Here is a 14450-nt window from a genome sequence, read left to right on the forward strand (position 1 = left end):
TGCTGTACATTTTCCTTCATGTGTGTTTTTAGGTAAGAATCAGGGTCAAAATATTTGCTTAGCTAAAGCTGATCGTTTGCCGTTTTATCAAGCCACAGGCAGCACATGTCTAGACTCTTAATAACTGGGTACGTTGTAAACGTCATTGGGGAAGAGTTATGTGCCTCTGTGTGACACATTTACGAGCAATTCTCAATAATGATCGTGTAGTGCGCACAGAAATACGTGTTGAACAAGCGTATTTACAAGTAAATTCATACCGGAAAAAGTAAAATGTCTGTCAAAAAATGATTGAAAAGAGGCAAAGGTTTAGTACGCATTTTTCACGTGTTTGTTAGGTCTTAGTAAGTCATTGGTCTTATTAACTCTTAGGTAGTGCTCTTTGCTAAAAAGAAAAGCTTCGAGAAAAAGACTTCGAGACACGTAATGACAAAAGAGAACGAGACAAAGTCACAACTGAAGATTAACCTCCATCGCTCTACAGGTCATCGGGCACGGAAGTCTGAAAAACACCTCCGGGCGAGCAGAAACACAGGTGGCCCAAAACGTGAGATGGGAAATATGATTGGCATGTTTACTGTTTACCGACGGAAGGCATGCATACTATTTGCTATCATAAAAAGACGTAGAAAAACGCAGAGACATCCAAATACAAGAGAAGAACGGGACTATGTCTTCTGGTGGTTAACCTCTATATGCATCGTTCTACATGTCAGGAACCTCCAGGAACGGAAGTCTGAAAAACACCTGCGGGTGAGCAGAAACACAGGTGGCTCAAAACGTGCGATGCGAAATATGATTGTCATGTTGAATGTTCACCGACGGAGGCCGAATTAGCTGTTTGCTATAATAGAAAGACGTAGACCCGTTACGCAGAAACATCTAAGACAAGAGAAAATCGAGACACTGTCCTCTAGTTGTTAACTTGCATCTGCATCGCCCCAAATGTCAGGCACGGAAGTCTAAAAACACCTGCGGGTGAGCAGAAACACAGGTGGCTCAAAACGTGCGATGCGAAATATGATTGTCATGTTGAATGTTCACCGACGGAGGCCACATAAGCTGTTTGCTATCATAAAAACACGTAGAAAAACGCAAAGACATCCAAGGCAAGATAAAAAAACAAGACAATGTCTTATAGTTCTGGTGGTTAACCTCCTTCGTTCCACATGTCATGAACGGAAACGTAGTGAACGTGCGATGTGGATTGTATCATGGTCACTATTGACCCATGTGACGGAAGCCATATACTAGTTACTAGTAAACTTTTTGCTATCACAAAAATGACGACGAAAAACTCAAAGACATCCAGAGACGATTAAAAAATGAGACAATGTCCTCGTTCTGGTGAGCCTTCATCGTCTCACGTGTAAGGAACGGTCCGAACGGAAGTCTGATCAGGGCCCGGGGTTAGGGGAGGCACAGGTGGATCCAACGTGCGACCCACTGAAAAAGCAAACCCTTTGTCATCACTGACAGTTTAGACAAAAGGAACCGGACACTGACCTATGCCCTAGGGCGTGCGCCACTGTCCAACAAAAGAACCTGTAATTACTTATGTAGATGGCGAGGATTGTCTCCAAAATAAGGACTTTTGTGACGTAAATGTAAATATACCGTTGGGAAATTGAATAGAGTCTGGCCTACTATGGAACGACCTTATTTCTTACTTGGCTGGTTTTGAACAAAGACGCGAGTTACAGAGTTAAGACTAATATGCGGCTTACCAAGATAATTACAGTTAAAAAAAAATAACTACTTCTCACAAGCAGTAAAGTCAGTGAACAGGTTAGGTATGCCCCAAAGGTCCACTTTGCACTTTTGCCCACTTTATCGACAATAAGAAGACTTTTATCGTTGGTGTGAAGACAGGTGGATTGAACGGAGATTTCGGCTTGATGATTTTCCCGCATATCATCATGACATTTGTAAAGTTGTAATGACTCTTTACCTCTGGTCTTGTTCTCATTGAATTATCGAAAGGAAGTTACCGGCTTGATTTCTACCTGCTTCACCGAGTTTGTTGGTCTGTAACGTCATTGGAAATTCAAACTCACTTTCAACATTACATTATGATAGCAAAATTGTCGGGCAAAATGTTCAAGAATCTACAATGGAGGCATTCACGAACACAATATCCAGAATCCTATCAACTTATTTCAGTGCTGATTGTGACTTCTTGAAGAGCCTGTAATAACTATAATAGTAATATTGTAGCTCTTCAGGGGTTACTCATTACCTACACGGTCCTGGTGGTTATATTTTCAGAAGCGTTTGTGTGCCTGGATGTCTGCCTGTAAACAATATAACTCAAGAAAGGCTGGATGGATTGGTTTTATATTTGATGTGTTGGTAGGTTTTGTTGTTAACTTGAAATGATTAGATTTTGGGGTCCCTGGTGGCTTCCCTTAGTACTGCAACGGAACTTTCAGGGTTTTATAATCATATCTCGTTGCCATACTCATATTGTCCATTATACCAATTGCAAGGCATACAATTTGACGATTATGTTATTTTCCAGGGCGTTGATGACGACGATGACGTGTTCAATGAGTACGAGCCGGGCCGCGCCGTCAGCTCTCCTCTCACGGGGCAGAGCATCACGGGAAACACCAGTCCGCGCGGGTTCTGGAAGAACTTCAGCTTCGCAGACAAGATGAAGAGAGCAAGTAAGGACAGGGCAGCATTAGCTATGGAAAATAGACATACAGTCAAAATCCTGTCTGTAGTGATCACTCAAGGTAGCCTCTGGCAGGCTCCAGAGGTGGCTTAGAGGAGTATAGAAATTGGCCAGATAGATAGATAACATGACAGAGGATTTAGCCTACTTTCGGAGAACCAAGGACATTATATAATGTATTTTGGAGAACACAGGTTGCGCTAGATTCTCTCCAAAGGTCTTCCTAGGGCTAGCATTTATGATATTCATCAACCATACGGGATTGCTGGACAGTATCTTTGTGTTGGGTTCTTCTTTGCCTTTTAATATCTGAGGGTCTGAGTGTAGTACTTTGCAAATGTGTCAACAACTCATGTGTTCCTTTCCCTTGTGTTACAGAGAAACTGTCGCGATCGTCGGACAGTCTTTAACCGGCAGGTGTCGCTGCTGAGACGGAGGGGTGCCGTCTAGTGCTGAAACGGAGGCCCTGGAGACACCAAGGACTCCGCCAGTTCTTCCATAGTTATAATGAAGCTGTACATATACACTTAGGCTAACTTACACTCAAGTGCCCTTCGGGATGGTCACTGGTTAACAGAAAAGTCCTTCTCTTAAAGATGTACTGAATGCGTGAACTGATGTTGTACATACGTGTAGATATACAGTGGGAGAGGTTAAGTCGAACCATTCTTGGATTCGAATTCAATAGAGCGAGGCAGTGAAGAATTCCTGATATAGCCGAGGATATTCTTACCATACATACCGTTGTTTGAAGTTAGCGGTGTTAGATATAGTGGAGATGTCACGTAGTGCAATTATTTAAACCATAAGTCCTATGGACTGAGGGTATGTCTGTTCAGTAAAACAACTTATACTGTAACCGTTCGTCACACATGTCTTTGTCTGAAAGACCGGAAAGTTATAATATTAACTTACAATCAATGTCTTAAAGATCAAAATCGCAGGCAAAGGCGATATTTGTTTAAGATTGAGTGACATTCTACTAAGTTGAGTGTATATTTGTGTGTGCTGTTATAACACTGAAATAAAGGGACGTCGATGTCCAATACCAGAGAAGGAATCCTGAAACTTTACTCTAAGTGGTCTGGAAGAAATGCAATATGTTCAAGAATTATTCGTGCTCAGCACTCAATTTTTAAAGCACTCCTCTGTACATAATGTCAAAATTGTACAATTCCATAATCACCAATCCTATCACAACTATACATAAGGCACTGCATGCTACAACGTAGCAGGTTTAACAAAAAGCCTGCATTACATATTAATATTTGGCGCTTGTTTGTTATCAACGAACACCATAAGGAATCATCTTTAGCCTGACTGAATCATGCTTTTAGCAGCCCTTTCACTATTCAGGCACCTGAAAGAAGGGGCTCTTTAGTATATAGTTCTGAACAGTGATATTAAGTCTGTGCTATGCAGACATTAGTTCCATGCAGCTTGTGCAGACTAGAGTCGTACCTAAAATGCTACCAACATAAACATCAATGACAGGTAAAACACCATAAATATCATCATGGTAAATCATGATTGAACTTGATACTTTTCCACATGGCAAGAAAAAGCATTAGCAACTATGACAGCAAATTACTTACAGTAACAGTACATATATAAAGTGTTTCTACGTGTTAACATTGTGCAGCAAAAGAAGCAGTCAAAGAACAGAAGTTTCCACCAGAGCAGCATGTTGCCCCATCATATAATGGATAGGAGTCTTTTAAACACCCAGTGCATAGATTTAACCATTAAAAATATTTATCTATAATGTCCACCCATTAGTCAAGGTCTACTCAACTTTCTCACACCACCAACAAATGGAGAAACTTTAATTCATAGTATTTCTAGTAATCTTGTTCAAAAGTGAAGAAGCAAACAAAGCAGCAAAAGCTGCTATAAATAAACAAAATGAGAAGATTCTAAATGATCTTTTCCAATGTTGTAAGTGTAAACCTGACATTACAGAGCCAGCTTGTAATCTCCAGGCAAATCCTACGGTGGCAGGCCAACAGTGTCCAAGGGCCAAACAATATCCATTTGCCACCGTAGGATCTGCTTGGACATTCTAGCATGCTCTATGAACTCAGATGCCCTGTGATCTTTGACCTCAGATGCCCTGTGACCTTAGATGCGCCTTGACCTATGCCCTAGATGCGCCCCTTGTTCTCCAGCTCCTCCAGGAGTTTCTGCTGGTACTCCTTGTGCCTCCTCTTGAGCTCCTCGTCGTGTTGGCAAGACTTGGCCCAGTACGTCAGGCCCAAGGCAGGGCGCCAGCGGGTCGGGGAACTGGGGATGGAAAGTGAAAAATTGTGTCTTTTTCATGAATTCGGGCAAGCATGATGCTGTTTCGAGTACTAGTAGCTAGTAGTGAGTGTAATGCGGCTTTGTTACGGGTCACGTTTTTTGGACCAAGCACACCAGGTCAGCCCTCCTCGATAAGTGTGTTAGGTTCTTTTTACATGCAGAGGTTTGACACTTGAGGCTTATGCCTGAAGCTCCCTCATACATGGGGCTGCTGGCTTTATGTCGTCACAATCCAAAATGACAAATGCAATCTCTTACAACCGAGCTAGGGTCAACCCAAGGATCAAACAAATGGCCAAGTAGCAGGTGTTACCGCTTGCCCAACAGGGACACGTCATGCATTTGAACTTGAACCAAACAAGGTGGAAGGGATGGCAAAACAGGTGTGAACAAATTTCTGCTACTTTGCCTAGACCCAGTTATATGAAAGGCATGTCATGACGAGAAGTGGCATATTCAGTAATAAAGACTGACCTGTTCTTGCCAGCCCTGTGCACTGTGTAGGGGTGGTGACCCAGCAGGGAACCTGGGAGGGACAAAAACAATTCAGAAAACTACATACGACTTACGAGTAAACATACATGAATGCTGGCTTAAGAGGAAATTGTGCTCTGCTGTACACGTGTGTTTTTACATGCTTCAAAGGATGCCATGCTGGTAGCCCTGTTAATATAAGCTGGATGTGTAAGGTTCTTTGTGGCAAATTTTGCTAGATGTTGACACATTGGCGCATCAAAATGTTTTGGCACACTTTTAAATAGATTAGCCGAAGAGGCTCAGTGGGCGCCACGCAACCACCAGAGAAGGTCGTGTTAAGTGCCTTTCCCAAGGGCACAACGTCAGGGCATGGTGAGTATCGAACCCAGGACCTACTGGTTCTGAGTCCAATGCTCTAAGCATTGCGCCACACTGACAATACTATGTATTGTATAAAAGAGCTCCCTCTATCAAAGGATCCCCTTAAACCTCACCAGCTGCAGTTTTAACTGGTGAGGTTTAAGTGAACTACTATTTCATATACATGCAGAGGAAGAAGTTTAAAAGCAACAGAAAATCTAACACCCCAACAAGACCACCAGAGCTGCAGGAAGGAAATGCATGAAGCTGCCACCAATGGAGAGAAATAATTCTTTATTAGTTATTTTCAAAAGTTTCACCTTTCTTAACGGCCATGCAAACTTCCTTCTCTGCCATGGTAGTGTTTCCTGTGTAAGTGTTCAAAACAAGTTCTCGTAGGTTCATGTAGAGAGGAAATAATTCAATAGTTTTAAACACAGCTTGGAGTTACATGTGCAAGGTTTACGTATGACAAGTTACTTGGTGTAATTGCCGTGTGCCTCCAAAGCTTGTGTTAATTGGTAAAAACAAGATACAGTACTACAACAGTAGATTTGCTTAGTGGGGTTACAAACATGTACAAAAGCTACCCCAGGCCTACCTTTATTTTCCGTCATGCAGCCCCCCTTCTCATGTATTTCAGCATTGTAATTGGCCAGGCCCTGCTAATGGCTAGTTAGTGGTGCATCTCAGCCCCTTTGTGGTTAAAGTTAGTACTGCATAAGGTTCAGAAGCTCCCCCTACCTTTCTTTGCTGCCATGCAGGTCTCCTTTTCCTGCACCTCAGCGCTGTAGTCGGCCAGACCCTGATCTAATGACTAACTCCCCCTAGAGATCAGGACCAGTACTTCAAATAGTTGGTACTACATACAGTACAGAAGCTCCTCCTACCTTTCTTGGCTGCCATGCAGGCCTCCTTTTCCTGCATCTCAGTGCTGTAGTCGGCCAGACCTTGACTGAAGCCGAGCGCTGCGGACTTCTCGTGCTGAAGCTCTCCCATGAGGTGCGTCCCCGGAACGTAGTACAGGCAGCCATTCTCCTCATCTGCATCGTCAAGCGCCAACCAGAACGTGATTCCTGGGGGGGAAGCAAAATTAAGAAATGTACTGGTAGTGCCCTATATCTTCATCTATAATCTATATCTGTATGACCTGCCCTTCATTGTTTCGATGTCAAGATGAAGCTCATGTAAATTTGATTCAAAGGGAAAAAAATCCATAAACTAAAACCATTGGGCCTATGCCAGTAGAATCTATCAGTAAGTCAATCTTGATGTGATAAATACTAGTACAGCTCTGCTATAGTAGAGATGTATTGGAATCGTCAATCAAGTTCCATTTCTCTCTGTTTAACTTAGTAGTCATCCCAGTCAACAATTACATCAGATTCTACAATAAATATTTCTGAACAGTAAATGTATTGGCAGGTAGCAATTGATACAGATACCAACTCATATGTACCTTTGTCGTGCATGAAGTACTTGCCGTCCTGGTGGGGAGGTGTGGGTTTGGCCCCTGGTGGTTTGGAGAAGAACTGCACGTTGTTGGGCTCCATGTCCTCCCCCAGCAGCAGGTCAGCCAGCCCGTTAAAGGCAGGGGAGTGACCCAGGTCCTACAGGAGAGGTAGATGGTGGGTTTAGATACAAAACATGCAGGACTGTCCTACTCTCCAAGCAGAGGTTCGGCTCTGGCTGGTTTTTGATGTGTTATTTTTCTTCATTGCCAGCCAGCAGAGTAAAACAAAAAGAATACAGGACAAAATAGAAAACCCAACAAAAACGCCTAAAACAGACAGAGCTCAACCTCTGCTTGGAGAGTAGGACTGTCTCTTTATTATTGAATATTATATCACCAGCCCCATGCCATAGGGTAGCAAGGTTATGCAGAATAAACAAACAAAGCCTTGCTGTTATGCAACATTGAACTCTAACTGGAGGTCCCATGTTTGAAGAGAGCCATACCTCCGATTTAAGAAACCACCCCACTTATTGAAAAAAGTAGGAGTCCTTTCCGGAGTGAGAGGATCATATAAATCTGTCCTGATATGCAGCTTGTACTCTCCAGTACAAACCTGGTGTGTTACGCCTTGAGGTAGTTTGCCAAGGATGCAATGCAAACAAACAAACAAGCAAACCTTGAAGAAGTCGTCGTTTGTCTGCATCCTTTCCAGCCTGATGATGGTGTCGGGGTTGTCCTTCTCCTCGTAGAACACGTCCTTGTTGGCGATGTTCGGCACGACCTCGCGCCGGTACCGCGTCAGTTCCCGGTTCAGCGCCGCTAGCTCGTCCTCCGACAGGAAGTCTGGGACCTAGGAATATGTGTGGTGTTCAGGGTATTATGGCATTTATTTTACTTCGTTTTATTCTCCACAGAACTTTGATGTGCTTCTTGCTTTTCCCCTATCAATTTTGCTGCAAAGGTAGGACATGTAGTGTAGCTTTACATGCTCTATCATTATAATTAGCTCAAAAGTGTAGGGAATTTTTTTACTTTGATTCTCAACTTAATCATAACCTTCCTTCCCACACAACAAAAATAGGGGAAGAGACAAAATTCTGAATGCGCAAAATTACCAATAACTTAAACCCTTTGAACTAAAATGTTCATACTGTTATTTTTGTGTACGTTATTGGTCCTAAGAAATCCAAGCATTGTTTTACGCTATTTGCAAAAAAAAGGTAATTGAAGCTACTGTTGTTGCCATTTTTGCTCTATTTTTTAGTCACACGGCTGTTACAATGGTCGCGTGACTTTCAGCCTTCAGACTGGCCCTGACAAAAAATGGAAACGTCAACAGCTGACATCGATTCTAAACCCGGAAGTAAAATTTTCCGACTACGTCACGGTTGATCGTGTATTTTCCACGTCATTATCTGACGTCACGCCCACCTTTATGTACCCAGTCTCCTTGAAGAAGGTCTTGACCTCGTCCTGGTCCATCCTGTGCGTGAACTTGGGCCATGTCGACACCAGACCCTCTCCTGTTCGCGCTTTTTTGGACACGGGCTCGGAGGTCGACGGATCGGCGGCCATCTTGTTTGTGGACATTTGGACTGTACCATTCCGCTGCGGGGGTAGTTACTTGACAAAGAGCACGTAGGCACAAAGGCAGCCAGGTAGTCACAAATTATTGCGACTCGCGGCGACAGGCAAGTGTAATGCAGTTGGCAATTGATATGCTATCCCGAAGCTTCCATTTCGACAAAAAAAATGAAGGTCACCTTTTTTTGTAGCAGGTGCAAACATTCCTGTTAAATGAAAGAAAGTTCGGGAAGGGGTACGACATTAACCCTCATCCGACCTTATAGGGTCCGTAAAACTATTTTATAATCAACAATTTAAATCCCCAACTTGAGCTCATGATAGTGTGCACTTCTTTATAAAATGACTTTTCTGGTTTCATGACAATATTGAATACTGTGGGAAATTCTCTTTTCATAATTTGGAAGTTATTATTACCTACTATTCACAGAGACATTGCATCGGCCGTCATTATCAGAAGTTGACAACTTCCTTGTGACAATAACAGGTGTGTGTGTGTATCTAGGCTGAATGTTATCACTTAATACACACACGCTCGGTGGATGTAAAATGTCACAATGATAGTTTTACCAAGGAGATAAGGAAACGGCAAAATATGCATTATCATGTCATAGTTTTCAAACATTGCTTATCAGTTTGACACGAATCATGTGCTGTCAGCTCACCGAACTTCGCAGCTCAACCGGGGGCACAGGAAACAGATTATGTGCCTACCAACCGGGTATTTCTCAATACTTTAGTTACGACACCACCTAGACCATAAGGTATGACAAAGCAAGGAGGTTTAATATAGAGTAATAATAACTACTAATTGACGGTTGTCGTTTCTCGATACTAAACGCCATTTTTATTTTGAATCGACGTTGTACCACAATTTTTTTTTTTTTTTCAACAAAGTCAACATGTGTGCATGTCTTCATGGCATTTGAACGTTGAAACGCCTATTCTATACAAGCAACAACACCCAGTCAGCAACCATTCGCCAATGGACACAAACCCAGCATCTTGAATCAACATACATTCCTCATGATCAGTTACAATATATGCAAGAACCTCGGGACAGACGTCATAGGCTGACTGGTAATCAGTAATTCTGTCCATAGAATGAGGACGGAAGGAATTCCTTCCAGGAACGAGTCCTTCAGTGCGCTATTTCCTTGTCGGAACAAATCGGGCTACGGAAGGCCCAAAGTACACAACCAATTGCAACAGGCCGTATTGACTTGTGGCATGTTCAGACCTCGCGCGTAAGTATAAAAGGAGCGAGAAAAAGCTATCCATACAGTTGCTGCCCGGCTTTTTGAAGAGTGTTCAACTCCACAACCGACGAGAGCCACCATGCGTTCCTCTTTCGTCTTGCTGCCTGTGGCACTCGCCCTGCTGAGCACGGGCGCCTTCGGCTGGCTCTCCGATACGACTTCCGTCGACTGTCTCCAGTCGCGGTGGAGCGAGTGGATGAAGGTAAGGTTCAGCCTTAGTTTTCCCTGGCAGCGTAGTCTACCTTTTTAGCGAATTTCTACTATTTTTCTGCAGAGAGATGTGGATGATATTAGACTTAGATGGTCACCACAGGGAAGGGCACCATTTGGTAATGTTCACTACTTTTTAGGCAAAACCAAAAGTCTCCTAGATATAGTACGAGCCTTGTACCTTCTCCTCCACGAAATTTCATAGTAATACAGTCACTTGTACATTCTTGTTCTTGTTTGCATACTGAACAACACTTCTGAGTTGGGGTAAAGCGTTCAGGGGTAGCAGTGCATTTATTGGCGTTTCCTTGGGTGGTTTGTGGTCTCCCCTCTGAACTTTTCCAGATTTTGCCCTTGTGCTAAAGTATGACAAAGAGTTCCAATCTGTGGCAGTTCTTGGGAAATAAGAATATCTGTAGCAGTCTATGTGGAAGGGGATTGTTATGAAAGAGTTCGGATGGTTATGGCGAGATTGGCGAAGGTTTAGCTGCAAGTACTATCGACCTGCAAGGCCAGAAGTAGTATTGTGAGTCTCTTGTTCTTGTCATTCTTGTTCAACATGACGAATTTGTTGACTCTCAGGTGGGTTACAACACCCGTCTACGCACCAGGGTCATCCTACGTCACCCGTCCAATGGCGGGACTGCCTGCGGTCCCAACGAGGAAACAGAACAGCTGCCCGCAGGTACGTGTGCGATAAAACAGCCATGATTACGTTCACATATTTCCTTCGAGTCGTCAAGTTGGTTTCTCGAAATGCACGAGATCAGACAGCTATCCAAGTATGCTTGATCACTTTCGTAAATGAGGCCAAGAACAGGATGTCCTTGATCAAGCTAAAGCATTTGACATGATTAGATAAAGTTGCCACAAGTAAAACTTGTTCTTTGCAGCATATTTACGAATAACGTAACATACAAGTAGGTATCCTTAATGATCTTTAAGGGTTCTTAAGTATGCATTGAAGATTACTCGGACATGAATTTTCGCCATTTTACTCACAGCGTCAGTGCAATCCTTGAAATAAAAGATCTTTTATCAAATCCATACGCAAGACTACGCGCTAGACGACGTGCGTTAAATCCGCCAATGTTTGACTTCATTGATATGTTTGCCAGGTGAGACGATCACGCCCCAGGAAACAGCCCAGGCTTTCGACTCTTTCTTCCTGAGGAGGCAAACCACCCTTACCCGGAACCCTGCTGCAGAGCGAGACCTGCTCGTCATACTGGACGAATCCGGCAGTATCGGGGGTAAGTATTCTTACAAGAAGTAAAGATAGCTGTTAGCACCCCCTCCACTTATGTAACTTAATATAGCCCACCATGAATATGGAATAAGGAGTGCTCTAAGAAAGACAACTTGAAGTAATACGATCTCTTCTCTACCGAAACTGGGGCTGAGCACACGGCAATGTATCTTACTAACACAAAAAAATGTTTATTCAATTCAACACAAATCGTACAAAAGCAGGGATTGGCTAATGCCTCCCTGAATTGTGTTCCGATTTTTACAAGCGTTCATTTTAAAATCAATACAGTTTCACATAATAACGTTATATACCATTTCGTTTACATTTACACACAAGCCTAGAATACAAGGTTTTAGCAGCATCTACGGTCTCTGCCTGAGTCACCAAGGATAAAGCAACAAGTATATAGTCATCATACGCTCTTTTATTCACGGTAAAATCATATCCAAAACGCAGAGGGAAGCAATTATCACTTTTATGACATATGACGGGCTTCACGGACACAGTACCACTGTTACTCGAGCTTCTATCAATCAAAAGCGACTAGGGGGAGATGTATTGGAGGCTGACAACCTTGCATTATGTGCTCTTTCACAGTTGCTGTCTTTGAGGAAGCAAAGGAGGCGTTGGCTAAACTGCTGGGCTATATCTGCCCTCGTATAGGCCCGGATGTGTATGGCAATCCATACCACCAGGTACATTACACTTCAACTCGGATCTGCAATATACTTTCTGCTCTTGCTAATTAAGTCTTTTTTTTTCAATATTCATGAATGAATATTCTTCAAATAGTAATCGTGACAACGCCTTGTTTGGTTATCATCAAACACCGAAAATTTCTTCTCTCAATTTAGTATTCTAATAAAAGACAGCTTTCTTAAATTATGTAACTCCACAATTTCTTGAAAACGTTTGACTTGACATTATTACCTCTTAAATCCACTTAGGTTGCGTTCATGACCTTCAGCTCGTCATATGAAGAGCACTTTGACTTTGATGACTACGGGAGCTATGCAGGCGTGAGGGATGCCATCTTGCAGGAAACGTACTCAAGTAAATTTAATTTTTGTGTCTAGCCAATACAACAGGTGTTTAAAAACTGTCTAGTATTCTTTTATGAAATTGTTAGTGTGAAAAAAATGAAGAACACGTGCGTATACGTATTGAATATGTAAAATAATATGTATGTGTTGGAGCATACACAAGTTTTGTTGAATTAAACGTAACAAATGTGTTGTTTAAACAATCTTGTATGGCAAAGAATGTAAATGGCAACAAGAGGGGGGAAACAGAGATGATAAGTGAAGGGTACTAAAACCAGATGAAAACGGATGAAATTGAAAGTTTTAAATTGTTTTGGACTAGGTGGTACTACAGCTACTCACGACGCCCTTGACTACGCACGGACAACCATGTTCGCGAACGGCGACTTCAGCGTTTCTGCCAAGGGTCTGAGGCCGGAATCAATGAAGGAAGTCCTCCTCATCACCGATGGGCAGCCCAATAGCGCCTCTGCAACTGTAGCGGCGGCTGAAGAGCTGCAGAGCATCGGCGTGGACGTGTTTGCTCTGGGTAAGCAACTTGTTTTGAATTTGACACAGTTCGTTAGTAACATGGTCAGCTCTTTAAGTTTGTGTCCGTGTTTTTATTTCATATGCATCAAAAGCAACAATTCAATGATCTGCTGCAATATGTCCAATGGTTCATCGTATCATCATTATCATCATCATCATCATGTAGGTCGCTTATCTTTCGAAAATCGCAAATTTTTGCTCACTGAGTAATATGCTCATATATATATATATTGCCGAAAACATTAGATGTTATGCTTGGGATTTATCGCAACATGCCCAGGGTCAGTCGCTAGACTTTATATTGTACAAATTAAAATTGAGAACCCAAATAAACAGGATTGTGAAAACGCACTACTTGCATGCTTTGTAAATATCAGCACCTACATTATGTATCACATATTCTGCCTCAGGTATTGGCAACAACATTGCACAGAACCATATGGAGCAGCTCGTTTCACACCCAGCTTACAAGCACATCTTCCACCTCGGCTCCTTTGACGACTTCCACACCATAGTGGACACCGTTGAGCAGCAATACAACGTGTTGGCTGGTAGCAATGTTAACAACCCATGCATTAACTTTAACCCATGGGAAATTACAGGTGGTCGGCGCCGTTGAAGCGCAAGACCGTTGGCTTTTCACAGCCTCAGCCAATTGTTGTCCAGGCAACAGACGTGGCATCTCAAAATTTTGCATTTTGGGATAAAACAATAAAAAGTACATGTAACTGATTAATCATTGTCTGGTGTCTTCGTATCTATTTCAAGATAAGATATATGGATCTAGTTTTAACTGCTTTGGCCGTTGGGAACCTAACAAAACGAAGAAGGCGTCAAGGCGTCTTGTTTGTACAAATCATATGACAATGCACCTGCAGATTTTAACAAATATAACGATTCTGTGACCAAATAACATGTAGTCTTTAGCTCTACCTTCAGTTATATAGTTTAACGGGTTCCGTGCCATCTCTGTGAGCATCCCCTGGGGGGATGGTACAGTACGGAATCAAGATGGCCTGGCATTTTTCTGTGCTAAAATAATCAAAGAGTATGACCAAATTTCATTTTTAAATAATGATGACCCCATCCAACAGTTCTATTAACTCCAGAGTCTGAAAATAACCCTTGGCAACTTTCCGTCAACGGGTATGGGGCACTATGAGATCAAGAGTGTATGTCCTTGTTCTGTGTATAAATGTAAAGAGATATTAACTAGAATTTCATCAAACATCACACAACTTTCCGCCCATCCAATAACTCCAATGGCAATGCCTCTGGGTGGAACCCTTCGCCGCCT

The 14450-nt window shown here is 42.6% G+C and overlaps 2 protein-coding genes across 3 annotated transcripts; one reads left to right on the forward strand and one right to left on the reverse strand.

The window, feature by feature from the left end:
• Positions 1-4690: 4690 nt before the first annotated feature.
• Positions 4691-8880, reverse strand: LOC136442317 (phytanoyl-CoA dioxygenase, peroxisomal-like). 2 transcript variants are annotated; one of them, XM_066439104.1, is made up of 7 exons: positions 8706-8880; positions 7951-8124; positions 7278-7428; positions 6709-6894; positions 6139-6186; positions 5456-5507; positions 4691-4963 (listed from the first exon to the last, which is right to left on the reverse strand). In XM_066439104.1, exons 1-7 carry the CDS (start codon positions 8862-8864, stop codon positions 4825-4827), a joined length of 909 nt encoding a protein of 302 aa, XP_066295201.1. In that variant the 5' UTR covers positions 8865-8880; the 3' UTR covers positions 4691-4824. The 2 variants fall into 2 exon arrangements, with proteins under 2 accessions (XP_066295201.1, XP_066295203.1); XM_066439106.1 differs by lacking the exon at positions 6139-6186 and having other exon boundaries at positions 4692-4963.
• A 1280-nt stretch (positions 8881-10160) lies between these two features.
• Positions 10161-13889, forward strand: LOC136442311 (matrilin-2-like). Its single transcript, XM_066439098.1, has 7 exons — positions 10161-10319; positions 10910-11012; positions 11446-11580; positions 12177-12274; positions 12527-12632; positions 12945-13151; positions 13564-13889. The coding sequence occupies exons 1-7, from the start codon at positions 10197-10199 to the stop codon at positions 13770-13772; spliced, it is 981 nt and encodes a 326-aa protein (XP_066295195.1). The 5' UTR covers positions 10161-10196; the 3' UTR covers positions 13773-13889.
• Positions 13890-14450: the final 561 nt, after the last annotated feature.

Source organism: Branchiostoma lanceolatum, chromosome 9 (genome assembly GCF_035083965.1).
Source record: "Branchiostoma lanceolatum isolate klBraLanc5 chromosome 9, klBraLanc5.hap2, whole genome shotgun sequence".
Taxonomy (NCBI): domain Eukaryota; kingdom Metazoa; phylum Chordata; class Leptocardii; order Amphioxiformes; family Branchiostomatidae; genus Branchiostoma; species Branchiostoma lanceolatum.